At 42.2% G+C, this 23,812-nt stretch overlaps 1 protein-coding gene across 1 annotated transcript in view; it reads left to right on the forward strand.

Moving 5' to 3' along the window:
- The window catches only part of LOC126273417 (uncharacterized), a 234,972-nt gene that overhangs the window by 55,395 nt on the left and 155,765 nt on the right, over positions 1-23,812 (forward strand). The window contains exon 3 of the mRNA XM_049976969.1: positions 250-351. Coding sequence (XP_049832926.1) covers positions 250-351 — 102 coding nt within the window. The remainder of the gene's footprint in view (positions 1-249; positions 352-23,812) is intronic.

Below are 23,812 nucleotides of genomic sequence, written 5' to 3' on the forward strand. Positions count from 1 at the left end.
AAATGTAAATGATGTTTACTGAGTAACGGACTAAACAGTCCTCATAGCGAATGTAGTAGAATCATCTAATAAATGCGTGGTAGGTTTCGAGACATTAAAGTTTCAGTAGCATGTTGGAATTAATTGCTTGCTGCCAATTATAGTCACTTTCGTTTAATACTATAAAGTGGAATTGCCTCAACTGACGTACATTAAATAGTGACAAGATCTCCACTAGATGTTGTAAGCAACCTACTATTAATATTTCAGGTTTCCTGGATTCGGCGTAAGGACTACCGACTCCTCACTGTGGGTCTTGCCACGTACAGCAGCGACGACCGATTCTTCACAGCACATGTCAGAAGTCAGCAGGTAATTCCTATCTTTGCATTGAAATTATAGCTGTATCTGGTCAACTTAAACGTAAATTTGATCAACAATATGTTGATACAGTTTTCCTTATTTGGGGCTCATCGAATTTTCATATTATTTGAAGTCGCGCTATTCTGTAATGATTGCAATCTATAGCTGACTCTCTTCAAGATCTCGTCCTCGTTAGTAATACAGTAAGCTACATTTGACGCTATCCACAATTTGTGTCACTCTGTACAATTTTTACCAATAAGACAGTTTCTTGTGATCTACTAACAGTCTGCTCCGAATGAAAATATTTTACATTAAGCGTTTCTGATAATCTCTCTCTTCTTGCACATCCACTCATCATAGTTATTATGACCTGTCTTTCACTAAGTTCGTCTTCCTCAGTGGATTGTGATTATGCAACACTTTTTTTCTAAAATTACTTTGGTGTTATCCAAAATTACAATATACCATATTATTCCCTTCCCTTTCCACTACAAAACCCTGTGTTTCTACACAATTTGCAATCAGTGGGACGGCCTAGTTGGAGGACCTATACGCCGCAGGGGTTCCACTCCATTGGTCGACGATGGATCCAACGTCATGGTACATCATTACCCTCCCCATTATCCACATACTGCTCCTAAGGAGTGTATCCTTCAGTAGGCCAAACATATGGGAGAGGTGCTAGATAAGGGCTATAGGGTGGATGAGGAAGGAAAGTCAAATGAAGATTTGTGACCTCCTCTCGGGAGCCCAGAGTTGTGGGAAGCCTTGCGTCGAAATGGAGAAGAAAAAGTTCGTTTGCAATTCTATGGCGACGAACAGGCCGTGGATGTGTCTCCAATTTTGTTAGTGTACAATATAACACTTTAGAGCTGACTAACGCACCATAAAGGACGACTTCAGAGTAAAACATTTACAGTCCCAGAAGACCGTCGCCATGAATTTACAGTCTGATAGTGCTGCTTTTAACTTTTCCTTTGGTTGAGAGGTGGTGTGACGCTACTTCGTGAATTGGCACTTTCTTTGCAGCCAAAGTACGAACCCATGTTTCATCGCCTGTGACGATGTTTGACGAAAGTTGTCACCATCACCCTCGTAACGTGCAAGCAGTTCTGTAAACATGGTACTTCGTTGCTCTAGGTGCGGAGGAACCCAGTGGGCATATACTGGGCCAGTCACTAACTAGTGCCACCAACAATAACTCTGATAGTATGACAGGATCCGAAACGTTTGTTGGACAAAACTTGCATGAGACAGCATGGACCATAATATGACGTTGGTTTCCTGTAGCTAGATTCAAAAAATGGCTCTAAGCACTATCGGACTTAACATTTGGGGTCGTCAGTCCCATAGCCTTAGAACTACTTAAATCTAACCAACCTTAGGAACCACACACATCTATGCCCGTGGCAGGATTCGATCCTACGACTGTAGCAGCAGCGCGGTTCCGGACTGAAGAGCCTAGAACCGCTCGGCCACATCCGCCGGATCTTTTGCTAGGTGGGGTCTCTTCAGACGTATGAAGGTAAACTTTCCTTTTAATGGGACTCTATAGTTTGGTACTTATTTTCTTATAGCGGCTATCGAGACGAGTCCAGTGATGTGTAACAGTAAGGCCTTTGAACGTCAACGAAGGTCACAAACGTGGCATAAACGTCCTTTTACAGCAGGTGTTCGAAGTGATGACCATTGTTATCAATGCAGTGCTGCAATCATGTTATCATGGATTGAGTGGTAATCCTTATCACATCGGCGCTCATCGAAGCACATGCTCTCACAATTGTTTCTCGCATATCTTGAGGTGTCGTTGGAACCTCGTTATAAACAATGTCCTTTACGAATCCCCGCAAGAAAATATCCAGAGGTCTTAAGTTTGGCGAACGAGCCAGTTAATGGTTGGTGGAAAGTGATATGGTAAGGAATGATATTTATGATGATGCAGAACACGAACAACACTAATCTGGCTCACGCCAGATGCCCTTGTGATTTGACGTGAACTAACACAAGGCTCTCGAACCACAGTAGCAAGAGTACCAATTTCTGTTTCCTCGTTAGTAACTTTCCTTTGACGGATATGTTTCCGGGGTGTTAATGATCCATGTGTTCTCAATTTATAATACACATTTTTAAATGTACGACGTATAGGGTGACTACTACGAGAATATCTTTCAGCATATGAAACTGCCAAATGGTGTTTACATGTCAATGGCTCATTAGATGGATACGCCATATTCGGCAAATATTTACTATTTGCACGATATACGAGAGAGAACAGTGAGAGAATTTGCTTCGATTAGTGCCGAAGTGATATGAAATGTCACTCAATCCATGATAAGAACATTGCACCACTGCATTGATACCAGTGGTCATCACTTCCAAACACCTTCTCTGAATGGACATTCATGTCCCCTTTCTGATCTTCGTTGACCTGTTAACACCTTAACGTTACACATCATGGGATATGTCTCGATAGCTGCTATCAGAAAATAAGTACTAAACTGTAGGAAACCATTTAAAAAAACAAAGTTCACCTTTATATCGCTGACGCGACCCCACCTAGAAATAGAAAACCAACATCAAATTATGGCCCCTGTTGTCTCATGCAACATTTGTCCCACAAACGTTTCAGTTACTATCATACTTTCGCAGTTATTCTAGGTGGCAATAATTAGTGACTCATCCTGTATATTCGAGTACCCGACTGGTGGACGAGTGATTTGGAACTACAAACAGAGACGTCCAGATGAGCAACGTGGTATTACGTTGTGATCTGTCGATCACATCGGACGGAGTGTCCGCGCCTTCCAGCACTGCTGGAGTCACTGCCGCGTGAGTCCAGCCAGTACACGGGTGGTATGGCACGTTTGCGCGACTTTGTTGAGAGTATGAGAGGCACCTCTCACTACGACTTGCCGTGCTTTTGTTCACTGTCAGGCGTCTGTAGACGCTCTACAAGGACTCATGAATATCAGCAATGCTCTGGTTCTCCGCCAAAGGAACTCGATGACAGCTCTTTGCATTGAACGCCCCTCTATTACAAACACCATTTCAAGGCTACGTATAGAGCCGCGACCAATCGGAACTTCAAGAAACTACAGGGACTCAAAATCTGCTTGTGGAGTCCGCCGATTTCGCCGTATTTTTGTTTTTCTTACTGAATAACAGAAATCAGTTCAACGTTCATAGCGTTGATCTGCAGCACATCATTTTTTCCTATGTATTTCTATTCACACGCATTTTTCCCTTCTATGTTCTTGTAACTTATGCTGAACTGGAACTTCCTGGCAGATTAAAATTGCGTGCCGGACCTAGACTTGAACTCGGGACCTTTGCCTTTCGCGTTAAGTGCTGTACCGACTAAGCTAACCAAGGACGACTCACAGTTTCAATTCCTCCAATACCGCTTCAGTAACTGAAGATTGCAATGTAAGAGACGAGGCACTGGCAGAATTCAAGCGCTGAAGACGGGTCGTACATTGGTAGCTCAGTCGATAGAGCACTTGCCCGCGAAACGCAAAGGTCCCGAGTTTGAGTCTCGGTGCGGCACACAGTTGCAATCTGCCAGGAAGTTTCATATCAGCGCACACTCCGGTGCAGAGTGCAAATTTCGTTCTGTTTATGCTAAACTTTTGCCCCTCATTTTCAAAGTAACTAAATCATTTCGTGGATGAGTAGTTCTTGCACTCGCAGAATGGCTCTAGTCACTGACAATGGACGATCATCTTGATCTTTGACCATTTTGGTACAATGCATCAGTCATCACGGTATTCTTCATCAGTATCATGAAAATGCAGGCCCACACCTGTATCCGAAACTACATTGCCACTAGCAGAAACCCCGAGTTTATAATGATCTTCAAGATCAATGCATTTAATATTCCTATGGTTCCGTCACTAGGCGGTCCAACCCACTTTGTCGAAATCGTGTTAGCGGTAATTGTGACTCACATGTAGGGGACACCGTCAAGCTGAACTTCTTTGGTATGTTTTGTACACTATTACTTGAGCTTCAACAAAACCTGCTACTCATTAATATTGAACGATCTTCGACAATAGAATTAAAAGTTGAGCTGTTGTTGACGTGAACTTTGTTGTATATACCTTAGTGTTCTGCTGAGTGCCCTCACACGGGAGAACGCACCCACCATGTCTTCCCCTTATGCTCAAGGCATATCAAAGCATGTGCTATTGGCGGACATGCGTGTCAGTACAGTTTCAACCCCACTACCACACAAACTCCAGATGTCAACTTGAAAACGCCAAACTGTCATGAGTTAAACATTTTAATTTTCTAGGAACGATCAATTCAGCATGTCTATCAGCTAACACTTTATAACTCTTAGCATAATACATGCTATGATAACGCGGTGTTTGCTTACGGGGGATTTATGTGATGAGGGGTAGAGGGAGAGAAGGAATAAAGTCAGCCGTGCGCCCCCAGAAAGTAGGTTCTTCAGCGTACATATGATGGCGACATCCCCCATCGCCGAAATGTTGTGTACGTTGGACTATGAACTGGCAGAAAACCCGTGAACTCTTCGATTATAACGCCGTCCCCATAAACGGAAAACTTTCGGAATCTAGGCTGAAATGGTACGGACACAAATGACGCAGACATGAAGGACATGTCATAAAAAGAGACTTTACATGGCTACAAACCGGAGAGAGAAGGATGGACCTCAAACATGCTGGTTGAGAAGTATCCAACGTAATATGATGAAGCTAATCCTCAGTGAAGATGACGCTTACTAACGGTATAGAATGAAAGCCGACCACTGTTTATAAGATGTAGAGAAGATCTAAATACTGATTTTTCCGTGGGATGTACTTTTTCGTATAGACTTTCAGCTGGTCTTTCGTGATATTTCTCTGGGCCCTAGACGGAGCTCAGCGTTCTGATGTATATCGGCCAGGTAACTAGTATGACGTCAAAAATTCGTTCCTTAAATCTCGTGAGTCCCGCATCAGACAACAGCACAGTGACTACCCGGCGATTCCCAGCTCCACATGAAGTCCAACCTGCCTCGCCTCCGTGAACAGAGACTGCAAATGATGGAGATGGAGAACAAACCGCCGGCCGTGGTGGTCTAGCGGTTCTAGGAGCTCAGTTCGGAACCGCGCGACTGCTACGGCCGCAGGTTCGAATCCTGCCTCGGGCATGGATGTGCGCGATGTCCTTAGGTTACTTAGGTTTAAGTAGTTCTAAGTCCTAGGCGACTGATGTCCACAGATGTTAAGTAACATAGTGCTCAGAGCCATTTGAACCATTTTTTTTTTAGAACCAACCAACAGACGACTGGTTTTAACATAAGCAGTTTAAACAATGCCAGGTTCCATTTCCTCAAAATTTTCATGCAGTTCATTCTCTAACATTTGAGTACGCGGTTGAGTCCCCTGTGGGTCTGCGGGAGTCAATCGTGTGTCCACACGTAGAAAAATCGAAGAAGATCAATGATTCAGCAGAGTGGTGCACCAAGCCAGCTTCACATTTCGAACTTACGTCTATTCGCAGGCTCTGCTGCAAGGCTGATCCGAGCAAGTACACCAATAATCGTTAACGTGAATGCGTTTGTAATTACAGGACCGTACATACGCTCTGCCACTCATCCACGATTAGGAAAGTAGGAAAAGTACTTGGGATGCCAAATATCAACCGTAGCAATAGTGAAAGTAAAGCTCACGTAACTCGGTTCTCAGCGTGGTGTTCTCCACTGGCATGGTAAAAATATGAGAAAACACAGAGAGAGAAAAGACGCTCTGCAGATCTTGGTAATAATAGATGTTCTCATGGAAGGTGTGTTTACTCGAGCCCTTCAACATTACGCCACGTGATTGGCAAGGCCTATCTCGAGTAACGGGGAAAGGCGAGTAAAAAAAAGACGACTGAAGGAGAGTACGGAAAGCGAGATACTTACAAAAATCAGTAAATCTACTTTGTCTTATTTTTCAGGTACATATGTTTCTTAATCAAATGGTTCAAATGGATCTGAGCACTATGGTACTTAACATCTGAGGATAGCAGTCCCCTAGAACATAGACCTACTTAAACCTAAATAACCTAAGGACATCACACACATCAATGCCAGAGGCAGGACCGTAGCGTTCGCGCGATGCCAAACTGAAGCGCCTAGAACCGCTCGGCCACTACGGCCGCCGTTTCTTAATGTTATAAGTTGCATCCTAGTATTTCAAGAGCCAAAACGTAGAGGGTTAACATGTTTAACTCCAATAAACAACAATTTCACCCCTTGAAAAATGTCGTTACTTAAATGCTATCGAATTTGGCAGATTAATCTTTCACTATCTGGCATTTTAATGTGGACAGACACGTGAATAATGTCTGCATATGGGCGATTAACAGTAAGAAATGGATGGAAAGTAATGAATGACGTTGTGGTAAAGCAGCATTCATCACACGGCACTCTGAACACCTCTTCTGGATATCACTAGCATAAAATCTTTATAGGTATGTAGCAGGTAAACTTTCCACCTGTTTCATTTTTGTCACAGGAGATAGTTTATGTTTATCTCTTGTAAACACTTTAAAGTTCTTTATTCATAGTCTCTTTTTCATATCCCTTGACATTGTTTATTTTTTTCATAACTTAGTTTTGTGCATTTTTTTGCACAGACAGGTTTTACTGATTCCGTTAATTTCTCACCTTTTTTCTTCCTAATTAAATTTTTGAGCTCTGTATGACTGTAGTTCATCGTCTGAATTTTTTTATTACCTTACTTGTACCAACTCTTGTTCAAATCCTTGTATTCTTTTAAGGCCTTCCATTCCGTATGCCCTAGTTATGTTTCTGTATTTCTTTGGTGCAGATTCCATCTGCGGTAGCCATTCATCCTAAATAACTGTAGTTAACACCTTTTTCTTTAACAGTGGTGATGGACTGTATTGCTATTTCCGTTACTTTTGTGTAACTGAAATGACTGCTCTGCTTTTCTTACTGCCAGAGTCATTACCTTATAATCTTCTTCAGATAGTAACACTTGTTTAGTAGTAATACTTAATTAGTTACAGACTTAGTAACTCCCACTCTCCATCCATCTATAATCATTCCACATTTTTTATACAAGTCGTCGTCTACACGTTTGTCTCCATCTACATTAGACTAGGCAAGAAAATGACAACAACGTGGTCGCATATTTCTTTTAAACACTTCTCTTATCCGTCTCTCTGTTTCATATGCACTTCCTGCATCAATAACCTTTCCTTCCAGTCTCCTGTTGCTCAATGTAACGTTTTGTATCTAGTCGTCCACTTCACTTCATCGGAAGTACACTCCTGGAAATGGAAAAAAGAACACACTGACACCGGTGTGTCAGACCCACCATACTTGCTCCGGACACTGCGAGAGGGCTGTACAAGCAATGATCACACGCACGGCACAGCGGACACACCAGGAACCGCGGTGTTGGCCGTCGAATGGCGCTAGCTGCGCAGCATTTGTGCACCGCCGCCGTCAGTGTCAGCCAGTTTGCCGTGGCATACGGAGCTCCATCGCAGTCTTTAACACTGGTACCATGCCGCGACAGCGTGGACGTGAACCGTATGTGCAGTTGACGGACTTTGAGCGAAGGCGTATAGTGGGCATGCGGAAGGCCGGGTGGACGTACCGCCGAATTGCTCAACACGTGTGGCGTGAGGTCTCCACAGTACATCGACGTTGTCGCCAGTGGTCGGTGGTAGGTGCTCGTGCCCGTCGACCTGGGACCGGACCGCAGCGACGCACGGATGCACGCCAAGACCGTAGGATCCTACGCAGTGCCGTAGGGGACCGCACCGCCACTTCCCAGCAAATTAGGGACACTGTTGCTCCTGGGGTATAGGCGAGGACCATTCGCAACCGTCTCCATGAAGCTGGGCTATGGTCCCGCACATAGTTATGCCGTCTTCCGCTCACGCCACAACATCGTGCAGCCCGCCTCCAGTGGTGTCGCGACAGGCGTGAATGGAGGGACGAATGGAGACGTGTCATCTTCAGCGATGAGAGTCGCTTCTGCTTTGGTGCCAATGATGGTCGTATGCGTGTTTGGCGCCGTGCAGGTGAGCGCCACAATCAGGACTGCATACGACCGAGGCACTCAGGGCCAACACCCGGCATCATGGTGGGGAGCGATCTCCTACACTGGCCGTACACCTCTGGTGATCGTCGAGGGGACACTGAATAGAGCACCGTACATCCAAACCGTCATCGAACCCATCGTTCTACCATTCCTAGACCGGCAAGGGAACTTGCTGTGGCAACAGGACAATGCATGTCCGCATGTATCCCGTGCCACCCAACGTGCTCTAGAAGGTGTAAGTCAACTACCCTGGCCAGCAAGATCTCCGGATCTGTCCCCCCTTGAGCATGTTTGGGACTGGATGAAGCGTCGCTCTCACGGTCTGCACGTCCAGCACGAACGCTGGTCCAACTGAGGCGCCAGGTGGAAATGGCATGGCAAGCCGTTCCACAGGACTACATCCAGCATCTCTACGATCGTCTCCATGGGAGAATAGCAGCCTGCATTTCTGCGAAAGGTGGATAAACACAGTACCAGTGCCGACATTGTGCATGCTCTGTTGCCTGTGTCTATGTGCCTGTGATTCTGTCAGTGTGATCATGTGATGTACCTGACCCCAGGAATGTGTCAATAAAGTTTCCCCTTCCTGGGACAATTAATTCACGGTGTTCTTATTTCAATTTCCAGGAGTGTATGTTCCCAGTCGGCGAAGTAAACCTGTTACTTCTTACTGTGTAGAATTTCAAAGATTTGGTATACAAGGTGTCATCTAGTAGTCATTATAAACGTTAACCAGGGCTGGACATATGTAACAATAATGTAGCGAACGTCTTAATTGCGGATTTATTTGATTTCTTATGTTGAAGTCTCCGTTTTATATATCCTCCCTTTTCGGTTCCTATTTTTTTAATTAAATATTTCAAACTTTACTATCCGTTCAAATTAACCTCAAACATTCTTCTGTTCAGTGAAACAATCATGCATCTCAGTTTTGCAGTGAACATTGCACATTTGGTGAACAATACGTCTTCTACCAGTCTGCCGTCATACACTTCGAATATTGTTTTCTTTCCTCTAGAACTCTCAGACATAATTTTCTTCCCAGCTATTGTATCGTAATTCATTATTTTAGACTATCATCCAGCTTCCCTTGATCAAAAGCACTATTCCTATTGAAGAAACACGCATCTCCATTTGCTACAGAATTTCACAAATTGCTCATATTACAATGTCATTTAGACTAGTTCCCGCAGGTATTCGCTGGAGCCGACGAAGTCCCTTCTTCGCACAGTCCTCCGAGTATACTTTACTATGTTACCGACAGAAAGCCCGTTTCTGAAATCGCACAGTAATTACGCACTGCGGCAAGTGGCGAGTCGTTACGGCCTGATACTGCGACACACGCCGGTCGTTTCTATTACTGTTATTCCTTGCGCAATATCTCGCAAGCTTTATTGTGTCGGACGCATGGCTGTTTCCCGCCTAACGTCCCCCACGGGGGCAGTTGTACGTCCGTTCGAAGCACCCGCAGCCCTGCTCCACGAGAGACACGAGTCCTGATAAGATCTCACCGACTGTATGCCGTTCCGGCGAGATTCCATTCCGTGTCTGCCGCCCCCTTCGTCATGTTACACACAGCTCGCGCGTCGCTTGTCTCACCACAGGTATAATAGCGCGCACTCCTGTTACTGCTCATATCCATCCCTCTGTGCCTAGTCCACAGGAAGCTACGAATGCTGTGGCGTTACCTACGCTGGTAATCTCAGCCCCATTCAGTACACCTCAAGTACCCCACAAATCCAAGTTGTGTACTTTAGCTGTGTGGTATGACGAATTTGATTGAAGTAGTGAGTTCCAGGTTATGGCCATGAAGTTCACTTGTACTGTCAGATCTCGTTACTACGTGCAATGTGAACATTGGTAAATCAAAACGTATCTTCACGGATCCATAAGTATTGTGTAATCAACCCTCAAACGTGGCTCCTTAGTGACATCATACATATTTTTACACCTTTCCTAATTTACGCTTAGTTGACATAAACAGATATTATAGGTATTTCCATTCCAATTGGCGTACGAAAACATCAAGTCACTCGCTAGTGAATCGTGACATGTATGTAAACAAGTCCCTCGCCCCTTCATTTTAAAGGGCGTCATGTCACAAAACAAAGTATAAAAAGTCTTTAACAACATAATTAAACAGCCTGATGGCAAACTCTATTTGTAACTGTATCAGTTTAAGTCTTCTGTTACACATTAAATTTGTCTGTATGTATAACGAAGTGGTATCAACCCTACTTTCGTCCACTACTACATCAACAAACCGCTCTGCCATTTGGAAAGATAAAGTAAGGGATTTTTTTACTCTATTTAAAAGGATTGAATTGTTATGTGTCTGTCTTCTTAAAGTAATTATTCACCCAAAAGTGCTGTCAGATGGCGCGTGTGTAATATTTCTGAAGTTATGGGAATTTGAGGAGATGGGACCTGGATAAACTGAAAGAACCAGAGGTTGTAGAGAGCTTCAAGGAGAGCATTAGGGAATGATTAACGAGAATGAGGGGAAAGAAATACAGTTGAAGATGAATGGGTAGCTTTGAGAGATGAAATAGTGAAAGTAGCAGAGGATGAAGTAGGTAAAAAGACGGGGGCTAATAGAAATCCTTGGGTAGCAGAAGAGATACTGAATTTAATAGATAAAAGGAGAAAATATAAAAATGCAGTATATGAAGCAGACAAAAGGAAATACAAATGTCTCAAAAATATGATCGACAGGAAGTGCAAATATGGCTAAGGAGGGATGGCTAGAGGACAAATATAAGGATGTAGAGGCGCATATCACTAGGGGTAAGATAGATACTGCCTACAGGAAAATTAAAGAGACCTTTCGAGAAAAGAGAACGAATTTCATGAATATCAAGAGCTCAGATAGAAACCCAGTTCTGAGCAAAGAAGGGAAAGCAGAGTCTATACAGGGGCGATGTTCTTGAGGACAATATTATAGAAATGGAAGAGAATGTAGACGAAGACGAAATAGGAGATATGATACCGGGTGAATAGTTTGACAGAGCACTGAAAGACCTAAGTCGAAACAAGGCCCTGGGAGTAGACAACATTCCATTAGAATTACTGACAGCCTTGGGAGAGCCAGGCCTAATAAAACTGTACCAGACATCAGAATAGGTAACCAAAACTTAAACATAATTAAAGAAGTATGCTGCTTTGGAAGTATAACACCCACATTGAAGGAAGCAAGGAGGATATAAAAAGATGATATCCCTACAAAACAGGGCATTCCGGAACAATAGAGATCTGTTATTATCTAAAGTAGAACCAAGTTTCACCAATAGTCTTTTGAAAATGTAATTTTGTAGCTCGGTGTTGTATGTAGGTGAAACATCCACTGTGGGGGAAGCGGTACAACAAGACAACCGAAGCACTTGAGATGTTAATAATTTCTGACGTTATTGACTAATCACAGTGACCTTTCTTCACATTTCAACAATAAATTCTGTGCTGATCACTATTAAGTATTGATTCTTTACTCCGGTAACTAGTTTGACTCTGTACGGTCATCTACAGACCAAAGGCTCTTAAATTTACTTGTATGACATTCATAATGAGTCATGTATGACACAACGTATCTGTCTAAAAACTGACATAAGTGAAATGATAAAAGAAAAAGGCGCATTATACAGATTAGGTGTGCAGCCCGTTTACAGAGTCGATGTGAAGCATCTTCTGGCGCCTGTCACACAGAAAGTGTATTTCAACCAATTCAGCATGAAATATGTGGACAATATTCGCAGTAAAAGGTATCAATATAAGTTATGTCACCAGAAATGCTTTAGAGATGAAACAGAAACAAACTTAGCTAACCAATGACATAATTTTTACCATCCGGTATTCACAATATTCACTTTTACATCTGTGATAAACAGTAGAGGGACAGATACACCGCAGTTTCCTTATCTGGTTCAGGAACGTACCACTGACGTAGCAAGAAGCAAAGCTATACAAAGTTAGCACCTTTTCAAAGTGAATATTCTGTAATCACAATAAATGACATTTAGAATTATTAGATAACCGTCAGTAAAGTATGTTAATGTGTACATCAGATGACATAGAAATTCAAACCTATCTCAAGCGTGCGCCTCAAAATTTGTTGAATGACCACGTAGGCTTCATTTACATGTTGTTGTAGTTTTGACGTACAGCCCCTTTGTTTTTACATTTTACGTGTTGAACACCGTTTGGGATGCAAATGGTAGGACAAGTGAAAGAAAAGTGGTTTTCAACTATACTTTGATGTCAGTTTTAGTACATCATAGTTTTATAATGAGGTACTATTCTGCTAAATTTATAGATTGGTTCGTTGATTCGCGGGGAGGCGACCATACAACGAAGTTTGGGGAAGGAAGTCGGCCGTGCTCTTACACAGAAACCTTTCAGGCATTTACCTGAAGCGATTTAGAGGAATCATCGGAAACCTAAATCAGGATGGCCGGACGCGGGTTTGAACCGTCGTCCTCTATTATGAGTCCAATCCGTTAACCTCTGCGCCACATCTCTCTGTGCTAAATTTATAGGGAATGGTTAAGAACGGATAGTATAACCCTTAGAACCGTCATCAAACCACTATATTTGTTTATTATGTTTCGTTGGAGCCGTAAATATTTTAGTATAGTAGCATTTAATGAAATTGGGTAGAATGGTAGCGAGTATGAAAGTTTTAGGTAGACAATGCAGTGGAACGGCGTTCGCAAAGCGAAGCACTGGGTTTCAGCATTGCTACACTGGCCCAGTAACGACGGTATCTGCTACTTTGTTACGTGACACATAGCAATATTTCTGTGCGACAGTTATTATCTTTCACTGTAATATGATTCTAACTTTGTTTGTGGCACTTATAATTAGTTGACTGTCTTGAAACTTCCTGGCAGATTAAAATTGTGTGCCCAACCGAGACTCGAACTCGGGACCTTTGCCTTTCGCGGGCAAGTGCTCTACCATCTGAGCTACCGAAGCACGACTCACGGTCGGTACTCACAAATTTACTTCTGCCAGTATCTCGTCTCCTACCTTCCAAACATTACAGAAGCTCTCCTGGCAAAGGTCCCAGGTTCGAGTCTCGGTCGGGCACACAGTTTTAATCTGCCAGGAAGTTTCATATCAGCGCACACTCCGCTGCAGAGTGAAAATCTCATTCAGGAAACATCCCCCAGGCTGTGGCGAAGCCATGTCTCCGTTATATCCTTTCTTTCAGGAGTGCTAGTTCTGCAAGGTTCGCAGAAGAGCTTCTGTAAAGTTTGGAAGGTAGGAGACAAGATACTGGCAGAAGTAAAGGTGTGAGTACCGGGCGTGAGTCGTGCTTCGGTAGCTCAGATGGTATAGAACTTGCCCGGGAAAGGCAAAGTTCCCGAGTTCGAATCTCGGTCGGGCACACATTTTTAATCTGCCAGGAATTTTCATATCAGCGCACACTCCGCTGCAGAGTGAAAATCTCATTCTAGTTGACTGTCTTGTCACTGCATAGCACGAGCCAGAGACCAGTTTTTAATAATTCGGCTCTTCTTATCGGCCCATTACATGTTTTTTCATATATTGGTAGGCTTTGTGGAATATTGTACTACATTTTCATTTGCAGCATGATGTTTTTCTGTTTACAAATACATGTATGTGAAATTTAATCGCTTTTGGTAAGGATCTCGTAAGAAATAGCGGGCAGACATTTCCCTCTATAACGCCTAACCTTCCATAGCTAGATTTCGCAGCATTTTATAACACGATCATCTCAACGGTTTGCTATTCTGAACTGCAGCAAATTTTCGAAAATCCCACATTTCATCAAATCTCTCAAACTCTCTACCGATACCTCCCTTTACCGCATCGTCAAACTCACCTCTCTGCTTAGCAAGTCCTCTGAGTCCGTATTTACCGACGAACCCACCAATATCTGAACCAACACAATCTTCCTGTTAACCACTGTGAAGACCATCCCAATTTATCTTCTGTTAACCATTTCCTGCACCTTTTCCCTATTCCATCAGCTCCACACCCTAAAATCCGCCATTTCTGTCTCCCTCAACCTGGAGAAATCCGTGACCACGTATGGCATTCCGGTCTCCTTCTCGAACGATACTGACATGGAATGCCATTGTTCACATTCAAGACAATATAGGAGGAAGGCATCAAGGGATCACCAATTTGATATTGGAAGGCAGCGTGGAGGGTAAAAATCGTAGAGGGAGACCAAGAGATGAATGCACTAAGCAGATTCAGAAGGATGTAGGTTGCGGTAAGTACTGGGAGATGAAGAAGCTTGCAAGGGATAGAGTAGCATGGAGAGGTGCATCAAATCAGTCTCATGACTGAAGACCACAACAACGACAACGCATAAATAATGATTGTTACTTGGCAATATGTTAATATAAATGCGTACTTCGACGCGCCTCCTTAAATCTGCCTCTGCTCAGTGTATAACAAAATGTCTGGTCTTATGGAACTATGATAAAATGCGTTCGTACAGAAACAGATTATCTCACGATTTGGATTAGCGCAAGAGGAGTCAGAGCTGAAGTAGAATATTAAAACATTTGCTTTTGTTTATCGACAGCGCTTCATATCATGTCTTTGATAGTGAGAAAAACTATATTGTCGCTTTCGCATGCAGATGAGCCCTCGCAGAACAGTCAGTAAATAAGAGGCTGAAGTTCATTTCGACTCCTCAGCTTTCCCTCCTCGGGCCCTTCACGTCAGCTCTCTTCTTTTGAGAAGTTTAAAGTACAATTTGGAAACAGCAATGGAACTGTACCTGGTTTCAGATGTGGTTTTCTGGAGTGGGTCATTTACTAATTGCCCTGTCCTTTCAACCGAAATTTGTGTTTCATAAAGAACATCATCCTTTTGAAAGTGAATGTGCCTTACCTCATCATAGAATGCATAAATAATGAGAACAGCACAACCAGGTGTTTTCATCAAGGTTGATATACTTTTTAACAGATTTAACAGAATACTGCAACATTCATCCATGAATGATCACCAGATACTTTATAACTGTGTAATTGCTCTACACAGAGAAGGTTAATGTGAATCTCAAGAAAAGAACGATAAGAAAACACGACTCTCACTTCAAACCCAGGGAGATACTGAAATATACTGAAATGTGAATCATGGTTAAGGGACACAGCTACTCCATAAACTATAGAAATTCAAATATTTGGTCTGGGGAATAGTCTCTACTAAAAAACTGAAAACAACTGGAAGACGAAACAATGTGACTTGTCTTTAACGAAATTACTGGTATTCAGTATACTAAAGAGCCAAAAAATTGTAAAATAATGATGCAGTTAAACAGATGTAATACACACACACACACACACAAACACAACCTCTCCCTTTCTCTCTCTCTCACACACACACACACAAAATCAAACACAGTCATTAGACAGATTCAGAAATATGCCATAGGAGCCCTGTGGTGAAATAAACTAATGTAATTACTAAAAGTCGGGGAGTTGTGTAGCAGTCAAAAACGTTGGTGTACCCTGTTTGACAATGAACTATTTAAAATGATATTGCTTTTCAACAAATATCAGCAAATCCCTTTTAAATCAGCAGCAACATACGTATACTGTTATTTTAAAACAGTTTAATTGCGTATTTACAAATGAACTATAAGGGACTTGCATGTATTTTGAAATTCACAACAAAGAATTAACGGAATTTTCAGAAACAACTGACAAGCTACACTTTTAACTTTTTTCACATGGGTTCCCTGATTAGTATTTTCTTTGTATATGGTGACTGACTATAAATAGGTATAAGAATTTTTACTTTCTACTTAGCTATATTTACATACTCATGCCTGATGCATTTATTCCTTTTTCAAACATATATTTAAAGATGTATAGTTATTTAAACATTGTAAGTTCAGGAGTGTTTTTCGCTTAGTGTGTTGTGCCACGAATTACTAACAGGGATTTTGAACATCATGTTTCTACATACACATTTGCGAAACAAGTACTGACACTGTAACTACTTTCAATTTTTTATTTACTTTTGATGTTGTGGGATGGATCCACACAGAATTTTTTGCATTCTTCAACAGACAGCTCACTGAAAGTTTCTGTAGCAGAAACCAGAACTGAATACTTCAGCTAGTTCGTGCGTATACCACACTTCATCATCATCATCACTATTATTATAATAATAATAATTATTATTATTATTATTATTACTAACTTTAATTCCCTGTAAGGGAAGGCCCTATGGCACAAACAGTTTTCGTGGCATTTTCTGTCTTTTCTTCTAAAAAACCTCTCACATATTGACTGTGTTGTTCTTCCTCTCTTCTATCCAGTTCTTCCCTTTTTTCGTCTCTTTGGTGTTTGCCAAAATTTCTGTTTTCTGATTTTCTTCTCTGTATTTTTCCCTGTGTGTCATTATTCTGTTGAGATTTTCAGTTTCTTGAGTCTTCCATGGTTTCCCTAGCTGAGTTAGTTTTCACTTTATTGGTTGTCACTATGTACAAATTGTCTTGGTCAATCTTTTCGTTCATCCTATGTATATGTCTGTTGAGCTTTGTCCTTTTCCTGATGTTGTTTCAAATGGTCTCTGTCTGTTTGTACAGTTCTTTTGTCGATCATTTTAGTCAGGTCCCCTCTTTCTGATCTGCCCATAGAATATTCTCAGTATTTCATCTCTTGCTTCTCTGTCTCCTTAATTTTGGTTCGTATCTTGATTACCAGGCCTCTGGTAAGACTACTGTACTGTAATTTGGCATTGATGGAAATCCTTACTTTGTTGTAATGGTCCCATATGGGTTAGTATACTTTTATTGTTTTATAGTCCTTTCTTCATTGGATTTGCGCTTAGTCCAGTTTTCTGTATAGTCTCCCCTGTCTGCTTGTGTTATCTGTCCATACTTGGCAGTGGGTGTCTGTTGTCTGTCTGTGGATTTTGTGTGCGTATATTGAGTTTTTTCGTTCGAGATTTGTAGTCCTGTTTTGGCTGAGATGTCGTGTATTGTCTCTAGAACTTCGTTGTCTTCCTTTCTGTTATTTGTTATGATGGTTATATTATCACCAAAGACCACGTTTCTTATGTCGACAGTTTTACCCCTTTGTCTCCCCAACTTTACCCATTGACTCCTTTGTCCAATACCCTGACTATTTTCTCCATACCCGAAATAAATAGAATGGGTGATAGCTTACCTCCCTGCCCTACCCCTGTCTTGATATTCAATGGTTCCGGGACCTCACCAAAGAATTTCACTTTCTATGTTGTAGTTGTTAATCTTTCCTGAATTATCTATGTCTGTGCAGTTGTAGGTTTTCCTGAAATCGATGAATGGTATTTTGGTGTTCCTGGTGCCAATATTTATCTCAGGTACCATACCTATTCACTACATGATGTTCCCTTTAAACCTTCCTTGTTATTCTCCTTTTTTCGGGTCTACTAGTATTTGAGGCTCTAACCTATTTAATAGTGCTATTGATAGAATTTTGTATGTCAGAGGCAGTAGTGGAGTCTGTCTCTAGTTGTTATGGTGTGTTCTCTCTCCTTTCTTACGGATGAGGTGTACGATCGCTGACGTCCGTTCTTCTGGTACCCTTTCTGTTTCCCAGATGTTTTTGATGATTCTGTGTATTTCGGGTGTAATGTATTCGTGGCCTTATATGCACATTTGTGCAATCAGTCCATCTCCTCCAGCTGCTATGTTATTTTTGAGTGAATTTATTATTTTCACTATCTACTCATGTGTTGGCGGTTTGGAATCGATGTTGCGTTCTGGCTTCACGAACTGTAGGTTCTGCATTGGTTCATCAGAGATCAATAGTGTGTTAAAGCACTGCAGTAATATTTCACAAGGTCTTTTTTGGGTTGGCCCCTGTTTTACGTCTTGTCTTTTGAAGCATAAGCTCAATGGTAGGTATCCCGTCTTATTTTCTCTGAATGTTCTGTAAAAATTTCGCGTGTTTCTGTCAAAGCCGTATTTCATTCAATACATTGTTTTCATAACCTCTTTTCTCTACATACTATTTACGAAGTGGTCCTCTGCATCATATTTCATTTTTCCCATTTCTCGGGTGTTCTTTGACTTGTATTCTTTCTTCCGCGGCTGCGTCACGCGTGATGTTCCACCATCTGTGTTTCCCTTTTCTCGGTGTTTGTTCCAGTTTTATCAGTTTTCTTTCCTTTAACATTTTCTGACAGTTCTGTCCAGTCGTTACTGTCGGTTTTCTTACTTTTTCTATTGTTGCTTTCGTGTTTCTTTATAGGTACTCTGGGTATGTTTGGAAATTTCTGTTGATTCTCTAGATCTGTCTGATGGGTATGAATTTTGCTTTAATTTGGAGTAGGTGGTGATCCGATTTCAAAAATCCTTTCCTTGTTCTTACATTCATAATTTCTCTGGTATTTTTCATGGATGTCGCAATGTGGTCTACCTGAAATTCTCCTGGGGTGTTGTTGGGGCATTTCCAAGTTCGGAGTTTCTTGTGTAATTTCTGGAATTCCATAGACAGGATTTTGAGGTCGCAAATACTAGATTTTTTTGAGAGACAACTCTGTTCACCTGATTGTCCAAATTCTTTCACGTCGTCTCTCGTATTTCTTGCCCAAATAATCTTCATTGGCTGCTGCATTAGATGTCGAATTGTTATTGTAAGCTAATACTAAGGTAGATCTGCGTCATGAGAACAGAAATACGAAACAGTGTGTAACAGAAATACGCGGTGGTGTGTGAACAACGGGACAAATTGAAAATAATTAGTAAAGTACTGAGAATCATTGAGAGTGGAGAATAACGAGGAAATAAAAGTGGTAGACCATAAGAGAACTTTACAAAATTACCCACTGTATTGGTGTAGAACTAAGACAAAGTTTTGTTCCTTGCGGGACAGTGATTGCAAAGCTGGTCATGGAACTGCAAAAATAGGTTTATTTCATGTAAGTCTGCAGACGTTCGTGCACGTTTTCACTGAAATTAAAGTATTCATAGTTTTTAGGCCGCGTCATGTTTACTTTGCTTCTCATGGCATTAGACAATGCCTCGCTACAGTAAAGTTAGTTTACGAGTAGATGGCATGTAACATCTTCTTGTAGCATCCCGATACGGTGCCTCTGATCCGTTAAGCACTGGTATAATGAGAGGGACGATACGGGAGAGATGTCCAGAATATTGGTTATCGAGAGAGGTATTTGCATCAGTTACCGGGGAGCTGCACCTATAGTTGTCTGCCCAGAAACGCTCACTGGCATAAATGCTCTCTAAAACATGTTAATCTCGTAGTTTTAGTGTGGGCATGAATAATTTACCTTTTCTCCTCAACGACATACAACAACGCCGGCGTGGATGTTGCGGCTATCTTTGAGTTGACTTCCTCTACGAAGAGCTGAATTTTAAAATTCAAGTCCACCTCTCTTGGGGAAAAGAAAATTAGGATGTGGCTCCGTTTTAGGATGAAAAACATGAGACTCCCACATGTCAGAACTTTTACTTAACACAATACTGAGACAACTCGATTACATACATCATTCTCGCACCAGCTCAGAAGGCTGACTGACAGCGAGCTCGCTGGAAAAATACAAATCAGGCACATAAAATAATCGCTATTTTTATTCTATCACTTTTTTGTCAGTGGAGACATAATCACACATCCAATCGATATCTTTGCCGTTCGGAGACGGCGCGAATATTTATTTATATGTGTAGGCCATTTGAAGAACCTACACACTAACTGTTGGGAAATATATTCATCTAGCAGTGGAAACTATTATATCTTCTTCCTTCAGTCAATCTGTGCCGAGTCCACTTAAAAGTTTGCCATGGAGGATCTAGGCTTGTATAACTTGTGACGAAGTACTTGTATAATTTTCTATTATTCCCTGCACAGTAAAATTTTCATTCTCTGTTTTGGCATCAGTCTCCACATGGACACTGTGAAAGCCAGCGTAGACCGAAGAATTGACGTGTACAAGCGCTACATAGGGACGCAAGAGGTCGATTCCATTGATAAAACGGCGGAAATTGCAGACTATCTCAGCGACTCCATAGCTGAAAAAAATCTATGAAGGGGAAGAGAATTTCTAGAAGGCTTTAATAAAAAAGCATTAAAGCGGGTACGAAACTGGAGTTATAACAACACAGAGTTATTAAAGACCGTTAGATGATACTACTCCTCCAGGTAAAAAAGGTTTCGAGGAAAGTATCTGCTTACTCAGTTACAAACAGATCGACGGCTACACCACAATGGATGTAGAATACGCATAAACTGCCGCCATACGATAACCCAGGTGCAAATCAACCACGACAAAGACTAATCAGGTACTCTCTTGACGAGGATAACGATACTGTCCATTATCATTACATGCGAATGCATCCACGTCGAAGTCCTGCAGGAATTAGCCCTGTGGAGCATACCTTATTTAACTAGCATACACTGCTGGAAAACAATAATACACCCTTTTAGAGGTTCCCAAATCAACCAAGATTTATTGTCGCAACAGTGCATATGGGTACATGTAATGGTTACACTTACAAATCAATAGAACAAGCGGTTCTCAGGAGCAGGTGCCGGCCAATCCTAAAACACACATATTAGTACGTGCTGTAGACTCCACGTGCGGCAATGCCGTCACTCAGTCTGGAATCCCTTCGGTTATACAGAGGGTGCCCCCATGAACCATACACCTACCTGCTAGTGAGGAGGCTTCCGTCCCTCAGTGATACAGACAGCCGTACCGTAGGTGCAACCACAACGAAGGTGTATCTGTTGAGAGGCCAGACAAACGTGTGGTTCCTGAAGAGGGCCAGCAGACATTTCAGTAGTTGCAGGGGCAACAGTCTGGATGATTGACTGATCCGGGCTTGTAACACCAATCAAAACGGCCTTATTGTCCAGGTACTGCGAACGCCTGAAAGCAAAGAGAAACTGCAGCCCTAATTTTTCCTGAGGATATGCAGCTTTACTGTATAGTTAAATGACACTTAAAAAGGTAAAGGAGTTTCGCTATTTGGGGAGCAAAATAAGTGATGATGGTCGAAGTAGAGAGGAAATAAAATGAAGACTGGTAATGGCAAGGAAAGGGATTCCGAAGAAGAAAAATTTATTAACATCGACTATAGATTTCAGTGTGAGGTAGTAGTTTCTGAAAGTATTTGTATGGAGTGTAGCCATGTGAGGAATTGCAACATGAACAATAAATAGTTTGGACAAGAAGAGAATAGAAGCTTTCGAAATGTGGTGCTACAGAAGAATGCTGATAATTAGATGGGTAGATCACATAACTAATGAGGAGGTATTGAATAGGATTTAGGAGAAGAGGAGTTTGTGGCACAACTCGGCTAGAAGAACGGATCGGTTGGTTGGACATGTTCTCTTGTATCAAGGGATCATCAATTTAGTATTGGAGGGCACCGTGGAGGTTAAAAATCGTAGAGGGTGACCAAGAGATGAATACACTAAGCAGATTCAGAAGGATGTAGGTTGCAGTAGGTACTGGAAAATGAAGAAGCTTGCACAGGACAGAGTAACATGGACAGCTGCATCAAACCAGTCTCAGGACTGAAGACCACAACAACAACAACACACAGAGTGTGAATACGTATTGGTCTACGTTATGTCATGCTCACTAGACCTGTTCACGTAGTTCTGCAACAGTTGTTGGTTGACGAGTCCCACGCGTCACTTTTCATCCCATCGTCTGTCACACGTGCTCGGTTGGAGACAAGACCGAATATCGAGCTGGCTACGGATGTTGCTGTACGTCATGCAGAGCCCGTTGAGATTTACGGCCAATGTGTGGGAGAGGATTATCCTATTGGAACAAAGCATCACCTTCCTGTTGCAAGAACGGCAAAAGACCGTGCCTAACAAAATTCTGCATGTACCTAGCGTTGGTTAGCGCCCCTCCAGAAACAAAGGTGAACATGAGTTGAAGCTTATCGCAAGCCAGACCATAAGGCATGGGATATGAAAGTGTGTTTTGGACGAATGCCCACTGCGAGACAGCACTCAACAGGTCTACAGGCGTAAGCACGAACGACAATCACTTAGATGCAGGCACAATTTGCTTTCATCGCTTTAGACCGTGGCGCTCCATACCGTCTTCCGCGTGATCCCCTTACGCTACAAGTCGAGCCGTGCACGCCGATGCTGTGGCGTGAGTAAAAAACGGGCTAGATGAGTGCATGCTCGTAGTCTCACTACCACTACTAGTATTTGGATTGGAACAGTTCGTGTTGACACATGTGGGCTGACAAGCCGTCTCTGTTATCCACGCTTAGGTAGCAGATGATCTGCTCTTACAATATAACGACCCTGGCGGGCATCTGTGCTACGCAGACGACTAGAAATGCGTGCACAGCTGTGAGAATGTTAACGTTGGAAAGTTCTTAATAAGCCTAAATACTTAGCCGAAGCATGAAAAGGAAATGCACACAAAACAGGAGTTATCCTGTACCATGTTGTAGCTGCATGTAGTGTGTTATTCTGTGTTATTGTTGGCAAAACGTTATAGGAATTGATTGGACAACGCAACTCCCGGTACCAATAAAGAAATACAGTCAATGCAAAATGCATTCAGCCCCTTAGCTACTGAATCCTCTCTCCCTGCTCAAAACTGATAACTTTGGTCTTTGTGTATGTAACAAATACGAGGGCTATTCTGAAAGAATGTTTCGATCGGCCACGAAATGGAAACCACTGTGAAAATTCGATGCAGCTCTGCACATATGTGCAGGGCAGTGTCTCTAGTACGCTCGTCGATCGCGTCATGTAGCTCTTTTCAATTCTTAGCGCACGCTGAGCACGTAAGGATGCCTCGAAAACAGTATGTCCCACCCTTTATGAGCACCTGACGAGATGTTCCCTCATGTCATGCAACCCACACAACATACCTGTCATGCAGTTCCTTCTTCGTGAGAGTTATCCGCTACACTCTGCAGGGGCATTGAAGATGTTCCTGCAGCGTTTTCGAAGGGAAGTTTTTGGTCAGCCACAATACAGCCCGTAATGAGTTTCATCCCTGCTCATATGTACTGCTGACTATTAAGACGCCGTTTTGGGAAAGGCAACGAGCGTAGATAATTGGTCGAAAGCACTGGCGGCTGCCTCCTATGGCGGGGGTATTGGAAAGTTAATACAACGCTACAACAAATATCTAAGTTGGAGGGGTGACTATGTAGAGAAGTTGCTGTATGGTGTAGTTAGCTGTTGCAAACAAATAATTTTTGGTATTAACAGTGATTTCCATTTCGCGACCGACTAGAAGTTACTTTCTGAATAGCTCTAGTAAATAAAGTTGTCTTACCTCTAATGCAGCAACGGTGGATCGCGATCTACAGTATTCTGCTCTCATTAACAAGAATAAAATATACTAGCTGCAGAGTCAGTGGTGTGCAATGTTGACTGTAACACTTTGAAACTTACAGGAAATTCTTGCTGCTG

Source organism: Schistocerca gregaria, chromosome 5 (genome assembly GCF_023897955.1).
Source record: "Schistocerca gregaria isolate iqSchGreg1 chromosome 5, iqSchGreg1.2, whole genome shotgun sequence".
NCBI lineage: Eukaryota > Metazoa > Arthropoda > Insecta > Orthoptera > Acrididae > Schistocerca > Schistocerca gregaria.